Genomic DNA, 27671 nt, shown 5'->3' on the forward strand with positions numbered 1-27671 from the left:
CTAAATCCCTCAATGAGTCGACTCCTTATTGGGGAAGAAGGGACGTTAATGGTGCCTTATGATGCCTTATCAGAGAAGGATCAATCAGCAATTATTGATAGTCTTGGGGCCTTGCAGTACAAACTTAAGTAAATTTCTACACAAAATACAATTTATTAACAAGAAATTATTGTGGCAATACCCCCCCTCATCCATAGTGGAAGAGGCAATTTCCTCTCAAAGGCAAGAGAAGTTGTCCCTAGAGAATGGAAAACTGAGTAAGGCTCCTCAGAAATTAATGACAGATGGCAGATTAAAATCCCATGAGGAAGAGGGAATGACAACTATGGAGGCATCTCCCAAAACAGGTTCGGTCTATCCAGATATCAATATCATTAGAAGGTGCCTAGACAGTCAACCTTTAGCCTGTCAACTAATAGAGGAGAGGAAGGATAAACTTCACCCAGGTGGAAGAGGGGCTGAAACACTGCAATTTAGCATCCAATCCTGCAGTCTTTGAGGGTGAACTACTGCTGTATCAGGAGAGCGATTGTTGTAAGATGATTTCTGAATTAGCTCCCAAAGTATGGTCAAAGAAGGCACTAAATTACTCCCCCTTAAAGAACTGACAGAGAAAGCACTTGGATAATGTGGACTCCATCTCCTCAGTTGCTACAGAAGATATCATCTGAGCCCCAAGGAGTGCCATTAAAACTACTATCATGGAATATTTCAGGATGGGATGGTAAGATGCGCAATCTGGGCTTATTTGAGTTTTTGTCACATTTCCAATTAACTGGTTTGCAAGAGAGACGGGCTTCTAAAATTGAGATAAGGGTTTTAGCATCTTTTCAGTTCCTGTAAAGAAAGACAAAAAGAAAGGAAGGAGTAGAGGTGGTCTTATTTGGGGGTGGTGACCAGTTTAAATGTAGAAACTCAGCTAATTGAATCTAACTCTCCATGTATTCAAACTACTCTTCTGAAAAGCAAAAAAAGTTCCAAACTGATCTGTACAAATGTGTACATCCCACCTACAGGCTCTACAGATTATAACTTAGACATATGGGACACTTTAGAATCTCATTTGGAATTGATTATTCAGCAACACCCTATAGCTATAATGATTATCATGGGAGATTTTAATGCTAGAACTGGTGATGAGTATACAATAGCAAGTGTAAAGCTAGGCCTGAACCCAAAGGACATTGCCTATCTCCCTTCTAGAAAATCAATGGACAAAACAATTAACTCTGCAGGCATTCGTTTGTTTAAGGTGGTATATAAATTCAGGCTGTTCCTTTGTAACAGCACTGGGCAGGACATCTCAGTGGGGATTTTCACATACTCCTCTTTAAGAGGCGAAAGTGTGATAAATTATTTTTAATGCAATTATGAATGTACCCCTTAGGTGAAGAACTTTACAGTGGGAGATCAATCAGCAAGCAACCACCAGCCTGTATGCACGGATTTGGCAGATTTTCAGGATATTTCAAGAGGCCTAAGATGTGAGCTCCTCTATGTGCAGCAAAGGAAGTGCAGTCTGAGGTGGGTGCCCAATGTCCAATTAAAAGTAGAGGCGGCTCTCCTCAGTGATCGGATGATGAGCCTTAGAAATAGACTACTTGGTTCAGAGACACATAATCCTTTACCTATTTATTCAGATATTGTACAACTCATGGGAAATGTTTGTTCCAACAACTCGCCCTATAAGCCAAGCCGACATCTTACGAGTTGGTTTGACGCGAAATGCAGACAGGCAGGATGGGATCTTCACCTATTGAGCAGGAAGGCTAACCCCTGAAATAATGTTCTCTGATGAAATTATGGATCAAGAAGCATCGTTTCTACAGGAAACTACTGAAATGTAAACAAGCCTCCTTTTATGCAAAAATGTGGTTAGAAACTGAACATGCTGCAGCTTGCAAAGACTCTAAGAAGTTCTGGGAGCTGGTGGTTCATAAGCTTAAGGAAACCAGATATAGCCTGGACGTACATATTCTACCAAAGACATGGGAGTCCCATTTTAATAAAGTATTTAATTTTAACTTTGATTTAGGTCCAATGACAAGAACCATTTTACATATTCGACTTCCAGACATTAAAAACACATCTGTTTGACCACCAGTAACTACCTCTGAGGTAAAGAGTTTAATATCATGCTTGCGCAGACAGAAAGCCCATGGGAAAGACATGCTTCCCCCTGCAATGTTTCTGGACAATTCGAATTGGTGGGATCCTGTACTGGCAAAACTCTTCACATATGTTACCTCCACCAGTACATTACCTAGTAGCTGGGAACAAAGCATTGTGGTTCCAATCTTTAAGAAAGGGGACAAATCTCTCCCAGCCAATTATTGCCCAATTAGTTTATTGGATTTTGCCTCCAAATTGTATACATGTTATCTTCTGGACAAAGCTGAAACTTGGGCAGGTAATAATGATATCATTGTGGATGAACAAGCAGGCTTCTGACACGGGAAGTCAACTATAGATCAGTGTTTTGTTCTTAACCATTTGAGAGGAAAGTATGCAGATGCCTTAAGAAATACCTATATGCTGCTTTTGTTGACCGTACTTTAGCTTTTGACAGGATAAACAGGAAGATCCTTTGGAGCAAACTATGAAGACTTGGGATGGGTAGATGCCTGATTGTTTTAATTAAGAACTTGCACACAGCCACTAGGCACCAAGTCAGAGTAGGGAAGGAGTGTCAGCTGACAAAGGAAATCGAGTCAACTGAAGGAGTAAGGCAAGGCTGTTTATTAGCTCCCTTTCTGTTTAACATATATGTGAATGACATCACCGATGAACTAGCTGACAAATCTTATTTTCCAGTAGCTGTCAGCTCACAAGAACTGGATATACTGCTATACGCAGATGATATGGTCCTTTTATCTCAGACCGAAATTGGTATGAGACTGCTGAAAGTGTTTGGGGAAGTATGCGCTAAAGAACAGCTAAGTGTGAATTATGCAAAGACCAAAGTTATGGTGTTTGGTAACTGTGCAGTTAAACATAAATGGGTCCCAGATGGCTATCCTTTGGTACAGTCTAACAGATTTAACTATCTGGGAATTTGTTTTGCTCACAATGGCCTGCGGAATAGCAACTAGCAGGGTACCAAATTCAAGGCCCAATGCTCAACGCAGTCAGTTCTAAAATTTGCTAGAGTAAAGGGTAGGAGTCTTGTGAAGCTGGCTGTGAGAGTTTTTGTTACTAAAGTTATCCCTCAGATGATATATGGTGTGGAAATTTGGGGCATTCTGGAGTCACAATTGTTTGAATCAGTACAGAATAGATTTTTCTGCATGCTATTGGGTCTTCCAACAGGAAAGCCAACGGCATATTTGCGGGCAGAAGCTGGTGTAATGCCAAAACTGTATTTTGAGGGTCATTCTTTATTATTTTTTAAAACTAAAAAACCCTGCAAATGAACTGGTTAAATTGTGTATCACACAGCAGTTACACATACCCTCTCAGAATATCTGGTTAACTAATAGCAAATTACTACTGAGGAAATATGGACTTGATTTAGAGACCCCTTTTGCTGCCAGAATTTACCCCAGCTGACACAATATTTTAGCACTGCTTCAAGACTTGTTTTTGCAAACGATATGGATACTATTAGTTCATACAGATTTTCTAACACCTGCCCCAGTTTAAAACAGTGACATGGGGAAGAGAAATACTTGTCTGAATTAAAACCATCTTCTCTTTGCGAGGCATATACAGTTTTGCGATGTAAGACTATGAAATCAAGGTTTTTCAAAGGGAGATACAAGAACATTCCCAGACAACAGCTCCTGTGCATTTGCAGCAGCCAACAGGTAGAGAACACCATACATTATATGTTCTACGGTAAACTGTATGATAGACCCAGGCAAAAATATTTACAGAATCTCGTAGCAATGATCCCTACATTCAGTGATATGGCTAAGATTAAACACCTATTATCCAGCTCAGAGAGGTTTATACGGCTGAATTTGCAGTGAAGGCCGCCCAGCTTAGACAAGCTTATCTGATTTACCTCAAGACTTAAGATTTTGTATGTTTTATTCTCTATACGTGATAGGTTGTGTTCTATGTATGTTTTATTTGCAGAAGCGTGTACATCTGGCTACAACCTGGATTTGGTTGCCTTACTACTAATAAAGTGAAAGTGTAAAGCTTAACTTATCTCAGTGTTGGTCTAATGATAAAAAGGCTAAGAATGGTAAAAATCTTCACACACCAGAAAATGCTAGAGAGATCAATAATAGTAGCAGACGCATCTCTGGAGTATAGTTATCATGATGTTCTTTCCACAGATACCATACATCTTCACTTCATCCATATTCATTACTATACATTGTAATTCCACCACTCATGTGAAGTTTAACTTGTTTGTCCTTTCTCCATAGGGGGAAACAGCAAAAGGTTGAAGGGGATGTGGTTCATTCATACGCAGCTGAATAACGGTCAATGTCCTAGCAGCAGATAATCCATTGACAACTGCCTATGCTGCATGACAAATTACATAACCTCTTTCTCAAACCATCTATAAATAGTATTAGGAAAAAATGAGAAAATTGGAATTTCCAAAGAGGACTGGGTTGGTTGTGTAATCTGAAAGAGTGTGACAGATTTTAAAAGGTCATTACAATCTTTCCCTCCTCATATGCATAGACATAAGGAAGCCTGAGTCTTACAGAGCAGGAATCTGAAAGGATTCCTTCTTCCTGGGTGTGGTAGTTAGGAGGGAAATTAAGGGACGTTATTGTAGGACAATACTTAACTAATGAGGCCAAGCAGATTTTGCAATCGAGGGCTGTGTGTCAACACTGAGAAAGAAGCATTTCTGTGAAAGTATTCCTCCCCACTTTGGGGTTTAATATACACAAAGAGTAGTTAGAACACTAGTGCAGTACCATAATTCCTGTTCACAGCATGTACACAGCCAAGTACTTTGAATATACACGTATGCAAGGCAGACAGGTGTTGTGTATAGTGTGTGCTCCTTTGTGTTTAGCACAGACATAATGAGCCTACCTCTTCCCTACACTTGCTCAGTGTCCTAGATATGTTCTGAAACTGTGAGCTTTGTTAGACTTTGGCATCAGGCAAAACCACAGGTCTCCAACAAGCTTATGATTCAAAGGTAAGATGGACTATGCTTCCCTGTAGCAATTTAGAAGCAATATGAATTGCATTCAAGTTGAGATGCAGTTATTTAATCGACTACAGGCATCTTTCCAGGGTCTGTGAATGGAGCTTGGGAGCTGGAGAAGAGTTTGTGAGCTTGACCTTAAAGGCCCAACATTATGTATAAGACTCCACACCTCCCCCTGCATCCTCCCCACCTTTCAAGCCTTAATACACAAAAGAGAGGTGGGATATTGCTCCATCCTGAACAACTGGACTAGGGATGTTACCCGCACCGTTTGAGAAAGAAGATCAGAGTTCTTATTCCTCTTTTTTGGCAGGTGAAAAATCATGAAGCCTAATTTACATTTTAAAAATGGTTTTATATCTCTGTGGAGAGTTTTATGAGACAGATGAATTCTCTTCAAGATGTGCTGAGCCCTTACAGTGGCAAATAGCACATGTCCTCACTTCCTTCTCAGTGGTCCACTTCTCAACACAAATGGCTAACATGTGGAGCACATAGCGTCTTCCACTCTTGCCCTCAGGGCACCATTAGTCATAAAACAATTGTTCATAGCACTGCTAGTGATATCTAGCCTATGTCTAAGAAACCAGACAAAATTGTGCTATCAGCAAGCAAAATCACTGTACAGTAGGCTGCTGGTATGATTACAAAATGACTTTTGTATCCAAAAGATATGACATATAAACTATAGAATCACTTCTGGATTTGTTTCTTACATGCATCTTCTTTTCAAATGAGATGTACATAATATAGTTCAGGTATAACTATATAAAAACTATATAAATGGAACTATAAAAACTATAAAAACTATATAAATGGAACTATAAAAGTTCCATTTACGTGGAACTCTCGACTGGGTGTACTCAGTTAATTTTATGTGCCCTTATTATGCCTCTTTCGCAAGTAATGAGAGAAGCTGCCTCCAAGGGACAGGTCTAGGATTTAAGGCAGTTCATTTCAGTATCTGCAGGCTCATTCTCTCATACAGACATAATGGACAAACACCCCACACTGGTGTAAATTCCTTTCAGTTTAAAGCATGAGTCAGGAACATGGGTGGCCAGCATCTGAGAGGGGATGGGATTTAAGAAGCAAGGGTCTTCCTTTTACCTTCAAAGGGAAAATACATACTGCAGCATCTTTACAAATGCCATCTTTCATCTACTGAATCCCTCGGAAATCCAGATACGCAGCTTGCAATCCCATTCATTCTGTTCTGTAGTTGCTGAAAGCTGTTCCATGCTTCTGATAGGAACTCTCTTCTAGTATTTTATGCATTTGCTAGTTCCCACTACCCACTCACCCCTACCCCAGACTACAGATCCAAACTGTCTTATTTCTCATAGGTGACAGGGTTTATAAAATATACCTGAGTCATTCCCACTGCTGTTCCTCTTGGCATAGGCACTGCGGACCACCTGTTCATAAACCTGAGCTCCTATCGTTCTCATGTTTTCACGAATCATGATGCCTTGGGCTTGCATCATGAAGAGGTAGGTGTTCACTGCAAGAAAATGAAGATTAGATTAGTTACAGTCTCTCTGTAGAAGAGACAACAAGTCCTGAAATTTTTTAGAAACTGCTTCTGCATTATTATTACTAGCATTTCTTAGCTGCCTTTCAAGACTGCAGTCTTTCTACTGTTTCAGAAAAATCTCAAAGCAAAAAATAAAACAAAAACCAACAGTATAGCTGTGTTCTAAGGAATATGGTTTTAGAAGACTGTATGTACAACACGTCTAAAACATACAGTAATGGAGAGAAAAAAACATAGTAAGATGTATTTAGTAACCATTGAATAATCCACAAAAGCCACAAGGGCCATGCATGATCCACATGCCCGTAGCATATCTGACATAGAATTCAACACCCAGAAAGTTTTTACCTTGTTTTTTTAAAAAAATGTTTCTACTCTTTAGGACTCTGGAGTTCAGCTTGAAAATATGATACAAGGTGGCCTCAGGAAGATTTCTACTAGTCATCAGGGGGTGGGGTTTCATGTTTTGCCCATCTCCTCTCCCCAAAGCTCAGAAAAACCATTTACAAAACAAGAAAACTTAGCAAATCTACATGATATGGAACCGGATTCTTCTTTAGAATATGGAGATGCAAATTTTTAAAACTATAATCTTTCGGAGCACTGTGCAGAAAGAAATGTCTGCAGATTCCTCACTCTTTTAAGGCTTAAAACACTAAACTGCTAGAAGCCCGGTCAACTGAAGTTAAGGATCCCTGAGCCAGAAAGCAAGCACTGATCACCAGAATGACACATTGGGCCAGATTGTCCTCCCACACCTCATGTGTTGGTGTCAGTGCTTCAATCCTGGTCCTTCAGATCCTGGTTAGTAAACTGACATTTTCAGACTTAATGGAGAATTGTCGTTTAGGTCTAAAAGATTGCTTCTTCCCGTATCTTCCTGTCCATACTCCGAGATCATCGTCTGAGGCCCTGCTCCAAATGCCCCTACATGCTGAGATTTGGTGGGTAGCTACTCATGTGGGCCTTTTCTGTTGTGGCCCCCCAAATTACGGAATGTCTTCCCTAGAGAGGTCTGCCTGGCACCTACTTAGTTGATTTTTGGGCACCAGGCAAAGACCTTTTAATTCTCCCAGGCCTTTAAAAAGAATTTTAATTGCTGTTTGTGCTTTTAAATATATCTATTAAGTTTAATGCTGTGCTTTAAAATCATTTCCCCATCTTTTAGCTGCCTGAATATTTACCTCTTTTAAATTATTTTGAATTAATGTTGCTACTTTTAAAGCATCTCTTAAAAAATTATTTTCATATGATATTGTTTATATCACTGTTTCATTGTATTTTATTATGTAAGTTGCCCAGAGAGCTTTGGCTATAGGGAGACTTGTAAACTGAATGAACAATAAAATACTACTACTAATAATAATAATAATTTAAAGAGTCCACAATTGAAGGACCAAAGCTGGAGCAAGGGGAGGGGAGAGCGTACAGGTCCGATATGCATTTCAAACTTTATTATTTATTTAACCAGGAATATTATGTCTGTACCGGCCCACTGTGATACTCAAATCTTGGAGGCTAGGAAGGTAGTGCTCATAAAACCATAAGGGCAGTACTAAAGACAGCATGAGATAAAAAGTTCCTGCCCGAGCAGTGGCATTGTATCACCTCTAAAGCGCTGGACGTTTGCAGGATCCAGACAAAACTTCATAAACAGCCTCCCCTAGTCAGGAGGCACCCGATCCACCATCAAATCCTGGCATAATTACCCCAGGGGAGCAAAAATCCCAAGTGCAGCAAAAAGTGGGGGGTGGCTAGAAAACCTTGGGGGTTTGAAGGATAGGGACCAAACTCCACACACAGCCTCTCCTAGTCAGGAAAAACCTGATCCACCATCAAACCCCCAGCCAATTACCCCAGGGGAGCAAAAATCCTAAGTGCAGCAAAAAGGGGAAGATAACTGCAACACCAGGTTTACAGGATGGGGACCAAACCTCATAGCCTGCCTCTCCTACTCAGGAGGCACCTGATGCACCCTCAAAACCCTGCATCCTGACACTGACAGCAGTGAAAATCCAAGGTGGCTATAAAACCTTGGAGGTTTGCAGGATCAGGGCCAAGCTTCAGAGAGATGTAATGCTCATTCGCTAAAACGTAATTCTCCTTATAGCCACTGCTGGCAAACAGGCTTTAATGTCTCCCCAAAACTGCAAATGCGTGAGATACTGGAATTCACACCTGCTCTGAGATGAAGGAATGGAATTAGTGAAAGAAAGCAGGAAGAGTCCATGAGGGCCAGCCTCAAAGAATAATATGAATAGGATTTTAAAAACAACTTTAACAGTCAAATAGCCAGAGAAATGGTAAATGCTTAAATGAGAGCTAAATTCTGAGCGGGGATACAAATATAATGAAGGAAGAATATAGTAACCAGAACTTAACTATCTTGTGAAGCAACATGTTGCATAAAATGTGTTAAGAGCCTGTTATACTTGGGAACAAAGACTGACACATGCCGGTATCAGGAACTCCAAGCTTCACTATGTATCACTTAGACAGACAGAACAAAGGTTAAGCACGTTACTTGAGGGCATTGCTCTCACATTCCATTCTACAGGGTTCTTTTATAAACCTTAGAAAATAGAAGCTAGGAAAAAATAATTGGACTACATTAAGAATCTAAAACATTTGCTTTATAGCAACTTGTAGCCCCCTGCATTGTCATGCAATGGCTTCTTAACAGAGATGCCAGTGATATTTGGGGCTCGAGAGCAAAGTAATTTTCTCATCAGAGGTGAACATTAGAAGCCCACAAGTTGTTCTCCAGATCAGAATAAAACAAAAGACTGCCCAGATTATCTCTCTTTTAAAAAGCTGACCCCCAAGAAACAGACTGGGAGCAAAAGTCCACCCCTTGCAGGAGACTTTCTTCTTATCCCAAGTCCCTAGTATGGGTTGGATTTGGGAGGGTGGGCTGTCCCAGGTTTTCCAGGGCAGCCCTTCAAAACAGCCCCCTACAGAAAGCAATAGAGAAGGTTCAGCACTGCTTTGCCTTCAGGCTGCTTTGAGGAGCTGCCTCAGGAAAACGGCTCAGATTGTCTTGGAAAATTATCTAAATTCTTCCCATGTTTTTGATGTGAGCAAGGGAGAGCTCACACATCTTTGATCGTAAGTAGTATGCAAGAGAGAAAATTTGGGATTTTTTGTTTTGAGGCTAGTAAGTTTCGCAGGATGCCAAACTAAGAACCATTCTTACACATACACACAAACACACGCACACAGAGCTGGATGCCAGTGGGTAGTACCAGCCATGTGATGAGAGCACTTTTATACTTCAGGCACGAGCTGCTAATGTAGCAATTTACAGAATAGGCTCTTAGTTTATGCAGTGACTGAAAACATTCATTACATGAACTTGGACTCTAAACAACTAATCCACCCTCCTCCTAAAGCTTTTTAACAGGTTTGTGTCATGCATATCACATAGCTGTGAGGAGGAGCACAAAAATCTAAAGCCAGACAGGAAGACATGACTAGGCTTATTTTTATTTAATTTTGAAACATTTATAAACCACCTTGTCTCCAAAGAGCTCTGCAGCTTACAAGTCAAAAATTTAACCATTGAAAACATCCTTCCAATTTCAAGCACAACATAAAAAACTAAAACAGCAGCAGTGAATCACAACACAACAGCAATCAAAATATTCGAAAAATAGAGACTGATTAAAACAGCAAATTAAAATTACACCCTGAAGGTCTTCCTAAAAAGGAAGGTCTTCCCCAACCTCTGGAAGGTCATTAATGAGGTGCTGTGATGAGACTTCCTTGCTTAAAAAAATAATGCTATGACCTTGTGCCTAAAAGACAAAGTAGAACTAGTATTACATGTAATAATTACATTTCTTTCACTGAAGCAGAGGTGGGGCTCCCAGGCAAACTCCCACCCAGGCACTGACAAGGCTGATGCCTATTTAGCGCTAACATTATAATAGTTATCTGTTCCCTTAGCTCACTCTGCAGACCCAATGAGTGGTGCACAAAGTAATGCTAATTACTAAAGTAATTTTAATTTATTTATTTTTAAACTGCTTCTCAGACATACTCCTAAAGCCATTTACAATAAATATATATATAATTCAATAAATCCATGCTATAAATAAGCCTGCTATAAAAGCATTCTCAGTACAGACCAAAATTAATGTAATACTCTTCCAAAAGAGCCATCATCACCAGCCTTTTGTAAAAGGAGGAAAACTAGCTAGGCATGCCTCCATGGGCAGGGAGTTGCTTAGCTGAGGTGCCACTGCCAAGAAGGCCCATAAACTATAAGATCCACACCTATTTTACAGGACACTGAAAACAATAATTGGGTATACTTTATATCCTAAGTTGTGGTGAACTGTGAGGAACAGATAGGGGCTTTGCCACAGGCTATGGAGCAAAGGACAAAGTAGTACCAGAAATGTTCACAACTTCTCAAGCATGAAGTTTGCTCATTCTATTCCACTGCTTTTATTTTGTTAGAAATGGAAGGAAACGCCATTCTAGTAGAATGTACAATTCCAACATAAATGGATAAAATTACCAAGTTTTATTCCAGCCTTCTCCAACCTGGTATCCTCCAGATGTTTTGGACCTCAATTCCCATCTGCCCCAGCCAGAATGGCCAATGGTCAGGGACACTGGGAGTGGTAGTCTAAAACAAGTGGAGGCTGGGGAAGGCTGCTTTATTCAGTAAAGTGCTCTCCTAATGAGAAACACATGCCCTTTTGCAAACTCACACTAAACTAGAAAATGTGTGAATAAGTCGTTGATTATTGCATGTTGGGAGAGCCAAGTGGGAAGATCAAGCTTCAAGTTATTTCAAACTTCCACATGTTGGCAATACCATTTCCAGGTGCTGTGCTAGTATACCACATTGGGGGCCACATGATCAGGCACCTAGGATTTTTCCAACTCTGGCAGTAGGTTCTTTTCTATACTGAGAAACCCCGCTAAGGTTCCTTAACTCAATAACACCAAGATATATTTCAGGTACTAAAGGCTGAGAACTGTATGAAAATGCATCTTGTACTTGGTTTTACTTCAGATGCAGTACTGGAAAAGCTGGCCTCAATCAAAAGAAACACAATATTTTGGCGTAAAAACACGCCCCTCTCAGAAGAGCACACAAATGGCTGGAGTTATAAGCGAACAACAGGCCATGGGTTATGCGAGGGTTGTTTAACCTTCGCATAACCCATGTTCCCCAGGTTCGCACAACATGACAAGCTGCAGCCGGGCCCTGAATATGCAAATCCAACCTGGTACACACCGCAGCTTAATGGTGGGCTGTTTTTATCGTGCGAACCAGATCACCATGTATGTGTTTGTTCTCACATGAGTAAATTATTCCTCTGTGCAAAACTGTTATCTATATAGAAAACTCTGTTTCAGGAAGATGGATTCTAGCCTTGCCTTCTCCCTGACATGCTAGTTTTCTATGGGCAGGACGTTTTTGGCATAGTTGAACATTCAATTATATGAGACTTCACTTGTAGTCTCAAGTAGTACTACACCCAAACACAAATTAACTATCTCAGTGAAACCTTGCTCTGAAACAAGTCCTTCTGGCTATCTACAGTCAGGGCCAGAAATATTGGAACAAGGATAACTGTTTTGGCAGTTGGCCTCTGTACGCCACCACATTGAAGTTGAAAGGAAACACACCCAGATGGGAGCAAAGTCAGGACTTTCAGCTGTAGTTCAAGGGGTTTGACAAAAGTGGGGCACTAACCATTCAGGAAGGACAGCCAGTGGCATGCACACACACCCATCATTGGTGGCTCATTTAGAATAAAGTTTAGAATATTATAATTATATAGACCAGTACCAAAAAAAAAAATTGGTACTGCTTCAAGTTTTCAGTCTTTATATATATGGACGGAGGTCTGTAACATTGTTCAGGAGGCAGCAACGAAATCCATCCCAAAGAAAAAGAAATGCAAGAAAGCAAAGTGGCTGTCTGATGAGGCTTTACAAGTAGCTGAGGAAAGAAGGGAAGCGAAAAGCAAGGGAGAAAGGGGAAGATATACCCAACTGAATGCAGAGTTCCAGAGAATAGCAAGGAGAGACAAGAAGGCCTTCTTAAATGAACAATGCAAAGAAATCGAGGAAAACAACAGAAGGGGAAAGACTAGAGATCTCTTCAAGAAAATTGGAGATCTCAAGGGAACGTTTTGTGCAAAGACGGGCATGATAAAGGACAAAGAAGGCAGGGACCTAACAGAAGCAGATGAGATTAAGAAGAGGTGGCAAGAATACACAGAAGAACTATACAGGAAAGATCTGAATGTCCCTGATAGCCATGATAGTGCGGTCACTGAACTTGAGCCGGACATCCTCGAGAGTGAAGTCAAGTGGGCCTTAGGAAGCATTAGTAACAACAAAGCTAGCGGAGATGACAGTATTCCAGCCGAGCTATTTAAAATCCTAAAAGATGATGTTGTTAAAGTGCTGCATTCAATATGCCAACAAATCTGGAACACTCAACAGTGGCCACAAGACTGGAAAAGGTCAGTTTACATTCCAATTCCAAAGAAGGGCAACGCCAAAGAGTGTTCAAACTACCGCACAATTGCACTCATTTCACATGCCAGCAAGGTGATGCTCAAAATCCTAACTTTTCCCTAACTTTCAAAAGTGGCGGGGGGGGGGGGCATGGTGGGGGGGGGGGACAGGCAGAAAAGCCCCTGTGTGAGCGTGGCTCTTTAGATCCCAGCATGTATCAATATCCAGTGGTCCCTGAAGGAAACTGAAACCATTAAAGGTAATTTAAATACATGCTTCGCCCCAAGCCTGCAAATAAGTATTTATTATTTATTTAAAGCATGTTTACCTTGCTCTTCAGCCAAAGAAGGCTCCCAGCACAGCTTACAAAGATTAATAAGTCATATCCACTTGCCTGGTCTCCCGTGGTAAATGAAAATAACTTCCAGGCAACCAGTCAGGATAATAATTTATATAATTGGAAGAGAGTTTATTAATTTAAAAGATTATATACCACCATTTGATTTTTTTTCCAAGGCTGTTCACATCACAGCATTAAAAAACAACAACAATAAAGCAACAATTAATAGCAGTGTCAAGCAAGTAAACAGCCAGCAAAAATAAAACATCTATTATTTAAAAGGCCTGAGACAACAAAGAAGTCCTTGGCTGATGACTAAAAAAATAGCCACATAAGCATCAGGTGAGCTTTTCTGGGGAGAGAATTCCACAAGCAAAGTACCACAGGTGGAAAAACAAACAACCCCCTTTCTCCAGGCACCACCTGCCTCACCTCATCTGGCAGGGATTAATTAAGATTAATACTTAATCAGTATTAAGCTGATCTTAATACCTAGGCAAATTGATGTGAGAGACTTGTTTCTCTTTCAGGCTATCAAAGTTACACAAAATGACTAGCATAGGCATGTGTAGGTAGGAAGGCGAACAACATTTTGCTATCTGCAAGGTAGTTCTACTCTCAGACAAATAAAAATACATTTTTCAGCTGTACACTGACAGAGATCGACTCCTGTTCCTGCAGTGTTCAATAAAAACCTGAACTTCCCATTAGGGAACAGGTCTCTCAAACAATGCTAAGTTAAATACCAGGTTGAGGGCCCAAAACTGAAGTAACACATAATTCTTGGGACCCCACTGCCACGAGGACAAGAGTCAACTATATACCCCATCAGGAAACAGCTATAAAAATCACAAAAAAATGAACGTGTATAACTGTCATATTTGCTTAAGTTGAGGGACATGGCAAATGGATAAAAGAAAATTTAGAGTAAGACTTGAAATAGTTCCAATAAGGAACAGCACAATGGTATTAATGTATCAAATCTACAAAAGTTTTTCCTTCAATCTTGCACAATAAATCACAGCTCCTTTTGCCTACTATAAGTGTATGCCTTGGAATGTATTATTTTCAGCATTTACGTCTGAAAGCATATAGTGGAATAATTCCATGTATATCATAAATAAGTTGAACAAAAATATTAAATTGGGATATTTGATAAACTTCCAAATTAATGAGATTATCTACTGCCACAAGAGATTATGAACTATTTTTATACAGATTAATTGTTTTATCTAGCCTGGTGGATTAAATTAAGACTAGACATATGATATAATCCAATTTTAGGGTAGGGACAAAGGCTTAACAGCTGAGCCTGCGCTATAACCCAAATTAGCGTCGCACTTGGAGTCGCGTAGGACCTGAAGACCTACCCACCTGCTTCTCCAGAGACACCAGCAGCCACAATACCAGCAGCAAATAGCGGCAGCAGAGGGCAGCAGCTTTAAAGACAAGGGGAAAGGGGCAAACGTGGACTTTATCTGCTCCTTCTTAGCTGCTGTTCTCTTTTATCTCTTTTATCTTTTATATTCTTTTAAACTGTTGCGCTATTTATATCTTAACATTTTAATATGTGCCTGGGAGGACTACTGGGCAACTCAGGGAGTCAGAGAGGTGCCACCATAACTGTGGTCACGGGCAGGGGGAGGTATGGCGTTGGGGGATTAACAGGCCAGATGAGGAGAAGAGGGGCTAGACACCTTACAGCTGTCCCCTCTTCTGGTTCTTCCCCCAACCTGATGGTTCCTGGCAGCCTTACCAGTCTGCCCTCCGGTCTGGTGGTGCTGCTGCTGAATGCCAGGTCAGTCCAAAATAAAATCTCCCTCATCCATGATTTGATTGTGGATGAGGGGGCTGACCTGGCATGTATTACTGAGACCTGGGTGGGGGAACTGGGAGGGGTCACTCTCTCCCAGCTGTGCCCTCCTGGGTACTCAGTGCAGCACCAACACCGACTTGAGGGTTGGGGAGGGGGGGTTGCCATGGTCTATAGGAATTCAATCTCCCTCTCCAGGCTTCCTGCTCATTCAAGTGCAGATCTTGAGTGTTTGTACCTTGTGTTGGATACCCGGGACAGATTGGGGATTCTGTTGGTGTACCGCCCACCCCGCTGCCCATCAGACTCCCTGCCTGAGCTGACGGAGGTGGTCTCAGACTTGGTGTTGAGGACCCCTAGGATGATGGTCCTGGGGGATCTCAACTTCCATGCCGAGGCCGCTGTATCCGGGGCGGCTCAGGACTTCATGGCTGCCATGACAACCATGGGGCTGTCCCAACATGTCATCGGCCCAACGCATACAAAAGGACACACGCTTGATCTGATTTTCTTGACTGGGCAGGAGGATGGTGATCTGAAAGTGGAGGAATTAACATCTGTCCCTTTGTCATGGTCAGATCACTTCCTGCTGAGGTTTAGACTCCTGGAGGCCTTTCCCCTCTGCAAGGGTGGGGGACCTATTAAAATGGTCCGCCCCCGGAGTCTAATGGATTCTGATGGATTCCAGACAGCTCTGGGGGATTTTCCTGCTGGTATGGCTGGTGCTCCTGTCGAAGCCCAGGTCGCTCTGTGGAATGCAGAGATGACTCGGGCGGTTGACACGATCGCGCCCAAGCGCCCTCTCCCTCTGAGCAGAGCCCGGCCAGCTCCTTGGTATACACCTGAGCTGAGGGCAATGAAGCAAGAGGGGAGACGGCTGGAACGCAGGTGGAGGAAAACTCATGCTGAGTCTGACCGAACACAGGTAAGAGCCCACTATCGAGCCTACTCCGTGGCGGTGAGGGTGGCGAAGAGACAGTTCTTTTCCACCAGCATTGCATCTTCTCAGTGTTGTCCAGCAGAGATTTTCCGAGTGGTTCGCAGCCTGTTACATTCTGGGCCAGGGAGAGAGACGGTGGAACCCTCGGTAGCACGCTGTGACGAGTTTGCACGGCACTTTGAGGATAAAGTTGCTCAGATTCGTCATGAATTGGACACCACCGTTAATGCAGTTTCATTGGTAGAGGCGTTCAGAGCACCGTCTGGTCCAGTTTTATTGGATGAGTTTCATTACTGAGGCCTGAGGATGCGGACAAGGTGCTTGGCCAAGTCCGATTGACCCTTGCCCTTCATGGCTTATTAAATCAAACAAGGAGGGGTTGTCCGGCTGGGTCCAGGAGGTTGTAAATTCCTCCTTGAGAGAGGGAGTGGTGCCTGCCGCTTTAAAAGAGGCAGTAATTAGACCACTCCTGAAAAAGCCTAACCTGGACCCAGAGAATGTTAACAATTATAGGCCAGTGGCCAACATCCCCTTCCTGGGCAAGGTGCTTGGGCGGGTGGTTGTAGGACAGCTCCAGGCACTGTTGAATGAAACGGATTATCTAGATCCATTTCAATCGGGCTTCAGGCCTGGTTTTGGAACGGAAACTGCCTTGGTCGCCCTGTGGGATGACCTCTGCCAGGAGAGGGACAGGGGGAGTGCGACCCTGTTGATTCTCCTGGACCTCTCAGCGGCTTTCGAGACCATCGACCATGGTATCCTTCTGGATAGGTTGTCTGGGTTGAGAGTAGGAGGCACTGCACTACAGTGGTTCTGCTCCTACTTGGATGGCCGATTCCAGAAGGTGGTGCTCGGGGATTACTGCTCTGTGCCATGGCAATTGTGCCATGGGGTTCCACAGGGCTCTATTTTATCCCTCATGCTGTTTAACATCTACATGAAAGATGTTAATCCCAAGGTGTGGGCTGAGGTGCCATCAATATGCAGATGACACCCAGCTCTACCTCTCTTTTACATCAAAACCAGGTGAGGCAGTGACTGTTCTGAATCAGTGCCTGGGCACGGTAATGGACTGGATGAGGGCTAATAAACTGAAACTCAATCCAGACAAGACGGAGGTACTGTTAGTGGGTGGTTCGTCTGCCCAGCTAGGTGATATTCAACCTGTTCTGGAGGGGGTTGCACTCCCCCTAAAGGATCAGGTTCGTAGTTTGGGGGTGCTCTTGGATCCAGAACTGTCACTTGAGGCACAGGTGAACTCAGTGGCACGGAGCACTTTTTATCAGCTTAGGCTGGTATACCAACTACGCCCTTATCTGGACAGAGATAGCCTAGCTACAGTTATCCATGCTCTGATAACTTCTCGTCTGGATTACTGCAATGCGTTATACGTGGGGCTGCCTTTGAAAACGGTCCGGAAACTTCAGCTGGTCCAAAACAGGGCAGCAAGATTGTTAACAGGGACTGGCCTGCGAGCTCATATTACGCCTGTACTTTTCCAGCTGCACTGGCTGCCAGTCCATTTCCGGGCCCGATTCAAAGTGCTGGTGTTAACATTCAAAGCCCTTAACCGCTTGGGGCCAGGTTACCTGAAGGATCGCCTCCTCCCATATGTGCCTGCCCGGACCTTAAGATCATCATCAGCGGCCCTTCTCCGTGAGCCCCTGCCAAAGGAAGTGAGGCGGGTGGCTACTAGGAGGAGGGCTTTTTCTGCTGTGGCACCCCAGCTCTGGAATGAACTCCCTAGTGAGGTTCGCCTGGCGCCTACATTGTATTCCTTTCGGCGCCAGGTGAAGACCTTTTTATTTTCCCAGGCATTTTACCATTTTAGCTTTCTAAATTTTTAGCTTTGCTGTTTTAAATCTGTATTTTAAACTCCTGCACTGCTGCTAGGTTTTATTGTGGTTATATTGTTATATTGTGGTTTTAATGTTCTGTATATTTTAAATTGTTTTATTGTGTGTTGCTTGGATTTAATTTTTGTGAACTGCCCAGAGAGCTTCGGCTATTGGGCGGTATAGAAATGAAATAAATAAATAAATAAAAATATACGTAGAATGGATTGGGTAACTGAGCAGTAGTATAATGTCTGCTGCTAACAGTAAAAGAATTGTGCTATGCATAATAAATATGGTACAGAGTTTCTGATGAAAATAGAGAACATGAAACCCTTTGATATATTCACTTTAGGAACAGCTGCTATTGCAAGGTCTTTCTATGGAACTCATATTCATTAGCGGTCAGATGACAACTTCTCTGGTACTAGTAACGTCAAGACTGGGTTACTCTCTTCCTGCTGAGGTTTAGACTCCTGGCAGCCTTTCCCCTTTGCAAGGGTGGGGGACCTATTAAAATGGTCCGCCCCCGGAGTCTAATGGATTCTGATGGATTCCAGATGGCTCTGGGGGATTTTCCTGCTGGTATGGCTGGTGCTCCTGTCGAAGCCCAGGTCGCTCTGTGGAATGCAGAGATGACTCGGGCGGTTGACACGATCGCGCCCAAGCACCCTCTCCCTCTGAGCAGAGCCCGGCCAGCTCCTTGGTATACACCTGAGCTGAGGGCAATGAAGCAAGAGGGGAGACGGCTGGAACGCAGGTGGAGGAAAACTCATGCTGAGTCTGACCGAACACAGGTAAGAGCCCACTATCGAGCCTACTCCGTGGCGGTGAGGGTGGCGAAGAGACAGTTCTTTTCCACCAGCATTGCATCTTCTCAGTGTTGTCCAGCAGAGATTTTCCGAGTGGTTCGCAGCCTGTTACATTCTGGGCCAGGGAGAGAGACGGTGGAACCCTCGGTAGCACGCTGTGACGAGTTTGCACGGCACTTTGAGGATAAAGTTGCTCAGATTCGTCATGAATTGGACACCACCGTTAATGCAGTTTCATTGGTAGAGGCGTTCAGAGCACCGTCTGGTCCAGTTTTATTGGATGAGTTTCATTACTGAGGCCTGAGGATGCGGACAAGGTGCTTGGCCAAGTCCGATTGACCCTTGCCCTTCATGGCTTATTAAATCAAACAAGGAGGGGTTGTCCGGCTGGGTCCAGGAGGTTGTAAATTCCTCCTTGAGAGAGGGAGTGGTGCCTGCCGCTTTAAAAGAGGCAGTAATTAGACCACTCCTGAAAAAGCCTAACCTGGACCCAGAGAATGTTAACAATTATAGGCCAGTGGCCAACATCCCCTTCCTGGGCAAGGTGCTTGGGCGGGTGGTTGTAGGACAGCTCCAGGCACTGTTGAATGAAACGGATTATCTAGATCCATTTCAATCGGGCTTCAGGCCTGGTTTTGGAACGGAAACTGCCTTGGTCGCCCTGTGGGATGACCTCTGCCAGGAGAGGGACAGGGGGAGTGCGACCCTGTTGATTCTCCTGGACCTCTCAGCGGCTTTCGAGACCATCGACCATGGTATCCTTCTGGATAGGTTGTCTGGGTTGAGAGTAGGAGGCACTGCACTACAGTGGTTCTGCTCCTACTTGGATGGCCGATTCCAGAAGGTGGTGCTCGGGGATTACTGCTCTGTGCCATGGCAATTGTGCCATGGGGTTCCACAGGGCTCTATTTTATCTCCTATGCTGTTTAACATCTACATAAAACCACTGGGGGAGGTTATCCGGAGGTGTGGGCTGAGGTATCATCAATATGCGGCTGACACCCAGCTCTACCTCTCTTTCTCATCAAAACCAGGTGAGGCAGTGGCTGTTCCAAATCAGTGCCTGGGCATGGTAATGGACTGGATGAGGGCTAATAAACTGAAACTCAATCCAGACAAAACGGAGGTACTGTTAGTGGGTGGTTCGTCTGCCCGGCTAGGTGATATTCAACCTGTTCTAGAAGGGGTTGAGCTCCCCCTAAACGATCACGTTCATAGTTTGGGGGTGCTCTTGGATCCAGAACTGTCACTTGAGGCACAGGTGAACTCAGTGGCACAGATCACTTTTTATCAGCTTAGGCTGGTATACCAACTATGCCCTTATCTGGACAGAGATAGCCTAGCTACAGTTATCCATGCTCTGATAACTTCTCGTCTCATCTGGATTATTGCAATGCGTTATACATGGGGCTGCCTTTGAAAACGGTCCGGAAACTTCAGCTGGTTCAAAATAGGGCAGCAAGATTATTAACAGGGACTGGCCTGCGAGCTCATATTATGCCAGTACTTTTTCAGTTGCACTGGCTGCCAGTCCATTTCCAGGCCCAATTCAAAGTGCTGGTATTAACATTTAAAGCCCTTAACGGCTTGGGGCCAGGTTACCTGAAGGATTGCCTCCTCCCATATGTGCCTGCCTGGACCTTAAGATCATCGTCAGCAGCCCTTCTCCATGAGCCGCTGCCAAAGGAAGTGAGGCGGGTGGCTACTAGGAGGAGGACTTTTTCTACTGTGGCACCCCGGCTCTGGAACGAGCTCCCTAGTGAAGTTCACCTGGCACCTACATTGTATTCCTTTCGACGCCAGTTGAAGACCTTTTTATTTTCCCAGGCATTTTAACATTTTAGCTTTCTAGACTTTTAGCTTTGCTGTTTTAAATCTGTATTTTAAACTCCTGCACTGCTGCTAGGTTTTATTGTGGTTGTATTGTTATATTGTGGTTTTAATGTTCTATATATTTTAAATTGCTTTATTGTGTGCTGTTTGGTTTTAATTTTTGTGAACCACCCAGAGAGCTTCGGCTATTGGGTGGTATAGAAATAAATAAAATTACTGCAATGCACTCTGTGTGGGGCTTCCCTTATGGCTGCCCTGGAAGCTGGGCTAGTGCAGAATGCAGCAGCTCGACTGTTGTCGGGAGCTGCCCCCTTTTAGCATGCAACTCCTCCGCTGAGGGAATTGCACTGGCTGCCTATTCACTACCGGGCCAGGTTTAAGCTTCTAGTACTAGTGTACAAAGCCCTAAACAACTTGGGACCAGGATACCTGAGAGAGCTTCTCCCTTACCAACCTGCCCGGTCACTGTGGTCATCAGAGGGCTTGCTCCTCGTGGTTCCACATGGACCTATGGCGCGATTTGAGCCCAAAAGGAGAAGAGCCTTCAGTGTGGTGGTCCCGTTTCTTTGGAACCCCCTGCCCCTGGAGGTAGGCATGCACCAATACTGTGTTGCTTTCGGCACTTCCTGGAAACAGTACTGTTTCAGGAGGCATTCCTTAACTAACTAGCAATGGTTTTACTGGTATTGTTTTTTAAAAAGCATAATTTTAATATGGTGTTTTAATCTTTTTATTCTTTTACTATTTTACCTTTTATGTTCACCGCTCCAAAATGTGTTTCAGATATGGAGTGGTATACAGATATTATAAACAAATGTCTCCCAAACTTCTCCTGTTGAGCTCTCACAAGCTTGGAGACAAGATCAACTAGGTTTTGCAGCTAAGATATTTAAGCGTAGAGCACCCTTCCCAACTTGGTAACCTGCAGGTATTTCAGACCTCACCTCTCATCAGCCCCAGCCAGCATGGCCAAAGCTCAAGAATGTGGGAGTTGTAGTCCAGCATTTCTGGAAGGCTCCAGGTTGGGGAAGGCTGGTTTAGAGTAGTGGTTGGTTAGCCATTTGCTCCAAGAATATCCAAGACCAATAAATATAGCTCGCATAGATATGTTCCTGACTGCTATAGGAAATCCCCAAACATGGAAAAAAGCTCAGGGGTAAAGCATGTGATTTTGTATGCAGAAAGTCTTTGCCATCAACAGTTAAGAAGGACCTCAGATGATAAGGAATAGTCCAAGACCTGAAACAGATAGATGAACCAATGATCTGACCCAATGGGCCAGTTTGAACGATCAAATAAACTGTGGTGCGTGCAGGCAGCCATTATGAATATTCCTGTCATCTGAACCCAGGCAATGAGAGTTGTCAGTTGAGGGTTGTTTAACCAGCGCAATAAGTCATGGCCTGAGCTAGGGTTATGCAAGGGGTGTTTAACCCTTGCACAACACCCATCGTCCAGGTTCAGATGACATGACATGCCGTGGCTCCAGCTTGAATATTGGCACACCATGGCTTAAACAAGCCACGGTGGGCCACTGTGATTGTGCGACCTGGGTTAATATAAGGCAGCTTCACACATACACGTGTTGTTTGTCCTATTTCAAATTCACATGCCATGTAAATCCCACTCCGCATAGCCTAAGGCTGCTTCAAATGTATGAAAAGGGGAAGCTCCCAGACCTTACATTCCATTGCACTTGCATTTATTGGGGGGGGGGGGCGCACACAAAAAATATCCAACAGAAATCTAACTATTGTAAGCCACCCAAAGCACTGCAAAGACAGCAGAAAGTTGAATATAAATACTTTGAATAAATATGTGGCTTGGTTTGCTTTCTGGAGTGCTATTATTTTGAGGCAGGCTTTATAGCATGAAATTCAGGCCACAGGCCTAACAATGTCATATTTTCCCAACCTGTAATGGATATATGCACCCAACGTCAGCTTTCTAGCTGTTGCCCAAGTACCTTCACAATATGCCTGGCAGTGGAGAGTCAGTCTGATGCATCTTTATATTTATTTATTTGATTTATTAGCCGCCCATCTGGCACACAGATATGCACACAGATTAAACAGCCACGCATGCAAAAAAGCTGAAGTGCACAGCATATGGGGAAAACCCCTTTGCTAACTATTTAGGAAATAGTAAGTAAAATATTTCATTCTCATGTGGCACAGAGATGAACTCTGAAATGAGCAGAAATCTCTATGGGTTGGAGCCAATGCTAGTCCTATTTAGAGCAAACCTACTGAAATGAATGGGGACTTAAGTTAGACTAACACTGCATACAACCCACTGGATACAGCCCTCTTTTTGCATCCAACTTAGTACAGAGTGACTGAGCAACCATAGGACACCTTTAACAGTATGGCAGCAATGTCAGATTGTCACACAAGGTAATTCCTCCCACTGCTAGAAGTGGACCAAAGGCTATCCTCCAAAGTTAGTTTTGTTACTCCAGAAGTTCAAGCTGCACATGCCATTCCGCAAACACAGCTATGGCACATATTACTGTATTTAAGATATCTGGTTGTTCCACTTACCAGTTATTAATATACATAATAACAAGTTTACATAAGTGTTATGTAGGCCTGTCCCTCATAATGGAATAAAGTATAGCTAACAGTGATTGAAGAAACTGCAATAATCAACCCGACAGAGCAATGTGCCTAGTTGTAATAGTTTCTAGACTCCTTCAGGACACAACTTGAAGTAATACTGCACTTTTTATCCCTTTTATTTCTCTCATCCTACCGAAGAGAAGATTTTATAAAACGGAAGATAGTCAATGGGGGGTGGTGGTCAGAAATGCACAAAGAAATGGTAAATATTTCATTCTAGCCCAGTGTGTCAGCAGCATTATTATGCAAGTTCTGGAAAGTCACATGCAATCTGCTTTTTTCACTATGCGTAGCCCTCTGAGACTGTGAAGTATGAAGCATGTGGTACCAAGACAGTTTTTACAAAACTCATGGTCTCTTGATAAAAACTTGGAAGTCCCAAATTTCATAATAAAAGGAATACAATTCCAGCCCTTACGGTGGCTAGAAATGTGAAACTTCATTGGCAAGGGTCAGAAACACAAGGTACATACACTACATCTTTTGATATCATTTTTATATGCAAAATATATTCAATTTTCTTAGAATAAATTATCTATGATTTATGGACACGTAGGAGTTAACTACTGAATCAGTGGCCTCTAATGTTGCTTTGAGGGCCTGACTTCTTTGGCAGTCATTTCTGACCCATGGTTATTTCCTCTGAGACCTTCCCTGGCCCAGAAATTCAGCAGCAGAGTAAACTTTGGCCCTCTCTGGTAATTCCTGGTTATTTTACTATATTTTAAATATATTGTACGCCACCTTGAGAACTTGGATTAGTAGGAGGAGTAAAAATTCTCCAAAAAATGAATGAGTAAGGCAACCATTTAAATCTGTTTCAAACATGCAAGGAACCTTTTTCTGAAAGTGACCTGCCACAGAAAAAAATCATAGTTTATGTGGCATTAAAAAAAAGAAAAAAGTGACCACAACTTATGACCTGGCAACTACTTTGTTCAGACAAATATCATGCAAACAGAGCACTACCAGAATATATTTGCACACCATTCTGCTGTGCTGAATATTTATTCCACCACTGGGTAAAGAAGATGGCATACACATACTGGATAATAATTGCTTATTTTATCTCTTTCCTTCCAACACTTTTAAACACAGAGTCAGCCAAAATACTGCAGGAGCAAACAAATGAAATACATCTACCCTAGTCCATGTCTAAAACTCAGGTTAGTTTTACTTTACCAATCAAAATTTTAAAACCCTACTCGAACACAAGCATAAGCTGTATTAACTCTGTGCATAAACTGCAGAAAAATTCTAATATGCTCAAGATCACAACAACTCTTTAAGGCTTTGAAGAATGAACCCAAGAAATGAACCCAATTTCCATCTACCTCTGAGCACTAGTCACATTTGAAAAAATAAATTTGCCTTTATAACTCAACTAGAACCTGCTGTAGTGCGCATATAGGAAAAAAAGAGGTTCAAATATTAGTGACAAATTTGCTCCTGCTGCTCACATCAGAAAGATGAGGCTGCGAGAATGCTTTTAATATTCTTCAATACAGACCTTCCCTATCCAGCTTTCATTTTTGCATCATAAATATCACCCTTTAATCGTTATTGGCAGGGCTGTGCCACAGCGAGCAAACGCACTGCCTCGCGCATTTGCTGCTTCTATTTTACATCTGCTTTCATCAATGACCCAAATATTCCCCATTCCTGGGTTCTTTAATGTGATGTGCAAACCCAGAACTTTGGGCTGTTGAGGGACAAGCAAGCCAGAGTTAACCCAACAAAAAATCATGGGTTCATATTCTGCATTGTTTGTTCCTCAACAGAGTGTTGGGTTCACACATTGCATCAAACAACTGGATGCGAAGTGGAAGTGGCAAGTGGGTGGGAGGCAGTGCACATGCTTGCTTGCTGCCACACAGCTCTGATAACCCATGGCTTAAACAACCCACGAGTTGCAGTTATGTGTGAATGGGGCCACTGTGTCATTTTATTTATTCAGGACTACGTTAATTGCTTTGGACTCGTTCATTTTCTCAAGGGATTGCCTCCATAGTGGCCAGATGTGTTTGTGTCTGGTATGATGCTGATTTATAATGTTAGTAGCTTTACCTGCACTTAAGGAAAGCAGCTCTTTGGTTTTTAGAATACAACAACATCCACCAAGACGGACTGGTAAAGTCTAAGGACCTAAGGGCTTTGTAACTGTTTCTTCAGCAGCTTCTCCCTGTACTAAATCAGGGATGAGCAACTTGTGGGCCAAAATATCTGGAGGGCAACAAATCCCATTAGCCCTAGGCAGCATAACCAATGGTGAAAGATGATGGGAAGGTGTAGGCCAAAACATCTGGAGGGCTGACTGTGCTGGTCTTTTATACCAAAGAACTACTTGCCTTGATATAAACTGAGTTTTAGCTTGAATGGCCTTGAGGATTCAGCTCTTTGCTTATAAGCATGCCACCAGCACTGACTACCCTTCTATGTTTAAAGCTGTAGCTAATCAAAGAGATAGTTTGGATACATTCAAACTTACTGCAAAGGTACTTATTCCCTCCCTGAAATGTGTTGTAACCGATACTCCCAACATTGATGAAAGAGATAAGAGAGCTGATATTTTCTCACCATTATTACCAGGTTCATTGCCTTTACTATGGCATTCCAGAAGGGAAAACTTCTAAGGTTTGATATAGATCTTTCGGCATACAATAACATGTCAGGACAGTGGTTCCGCTGGGAGTTTCTATACGCAGCTTCTGCTTTGAAGTCTTCTTGTTTAGTTCTTACAAAACCTGTGCTGCTTGCAAGAGGCGTGGCATGGTGTCTTTTTTCCCTGGATCAGGTGTCAGTTTTCAGGAAGTGTGGTCAAATGATGTACACTATCGGCTGTTGTGTGGCACATCAGTACCTTAAAACAGTGGTTGACAAATTGTGGCCCCCCAGATGTTTTGGCCTACAAATCCATCAGCTGTTATTCCAAGTTGGAGAGAACAATTGAAAGTCTGTCAAAAGCTGGTAGAAGAGTGAGCATGGCAATCTATTCCTATGGAAGGAGAAGTTATATCCCAGGTCAACAACAAGTGACTAATTGTATTGAATGGGGATGCACTGAAAAGGTTATTTATAGGAAAGCTTTCCAAGCTTTAAATATTTCATTATCCTCTAGAGCTTGCCAAGAAATCTCAAGTTGTTGTTGTTTTAAAAACACCTTTATTTACAAATCAGTACTGGATTATTAACTTCACTATTCACAAGTTAAATCTGCATCAGAGTGCATTCTATTTGTAAATTAGAGAATATGAAGAAGGGATGACTGTAAGGATTCAAATTCAAGAAATCTAGCCAACAGCCATTTCAGAAAGAATCAAGGAAAACACTGAGTAGCAGCAACATATACAGCATGACCCCGCAGTCCAGTTATGACCTAAACATGGACACAGAGGTTGAGGAACCAGTGATGCCAGTGGAGGAGGCACCAAGCCTGAGCACCACCGAGGAAATGGAAACACACCGACCTCCAAGAGTTCCACAAACCATGGGGCTGGTGCACCAATGCAGCATGCCCAGCATGAGCTCTTGGAGAGACAAAGGAATGCTAGGGTCCAGGCCAGAGGCCTGCCCCTTTAATGCTTTCCACTTGGCAAGGAAGGAGTGGTGTCTGGGGGCGGGGGCTCTGGATGTCAGTGCACAAAAGGCTTCAGTCTGGTCTCAGATACTGTTGGAGCAAGTTGGTCACAAGGAACTCTCCTTGGTGCTGCAACATCTGGCCTGCCTTACTCCACCGTGCCACATGGGCTCCTTGGGACCAGAACACGCCAATATAAGAAAGAAGGTAAAATAAATTATGCAGGTGAACTTCACAAGGTGCTGAAGGCAACTGTATAATTAACAAAAGCAATCCAATTTTCTAATGTTATGCCTAACACATTAAGAACTTTAGTCAGGGGCAGTAATTAGTTGTTGTCTCCTGAATAGATATCTACATCTTTTGGGAGAACTGATGAGGAGCTGCTATACCTGTAAGTACACTAGACATATCAGTACAAGATACAGAAACCACAGAAGGCAAGGCTAGCCAACAATTATAGACTCCTGCCTTGGATTATGTTCCTAGGTAGTACAAAGTCTTTCAGTCACAAATCACTGTTAATTGTCAAAGCAATCAATTAATGGGACAGTTTGCATGACATGACCACCATGGGTTATTTAACCCATAGTGAGGTTGCAGCACATGTAGGGCACGTTCAGCCACCATTTTGCATATCCAATCCGCGCTCAGAGGTTGTTGTGTCATCTGAACCTGTCAAGCATAGGATAGGCTAGAGTTAAACAACACTTGCATAACCCTAGAACAGATCATGGGTTATTCAA

General features: G+C 42.9%; 1 protein-coding gene across 1 annotated transcript in view; it reads right to left on the reverse strand.

Annotated features, from left to right (window-relative positions):
* B4GALT5 (beta-1,4-galactosyltransferase 5) overlaps positions 1 to 27671 on the reverse strand; it is a 96074-nt gene that overhangs the window by 21293 nt on the left and 47110 nt on the right. The window contains exon 2 of the mRNA XM_084854110.1: positions 6498 to 6632. Within this exon, the coding sequence (XP_084710236.1) occupies positions 6498 to 6632 (135 nt within the window). The remainder of the gene's footprint in view (positions 1 to 6497; positions 6633 to 27671) is intronic.

The sequence above is a fragment of the Heloderma suspectum genome, chromosome 4 (assembly GCF_057233095.1).
Source record: "Heloderma suspectum isolate Gila_16-S chromosome 4, 16-S_ref, whole genome shotgun sequence".
Lineage (NCBI taxonomy): Eukaryota > Metazoa > Chordata > Lepidosauria > Squamata > Helodermatidae > Heloderma > Heloderma suspectum.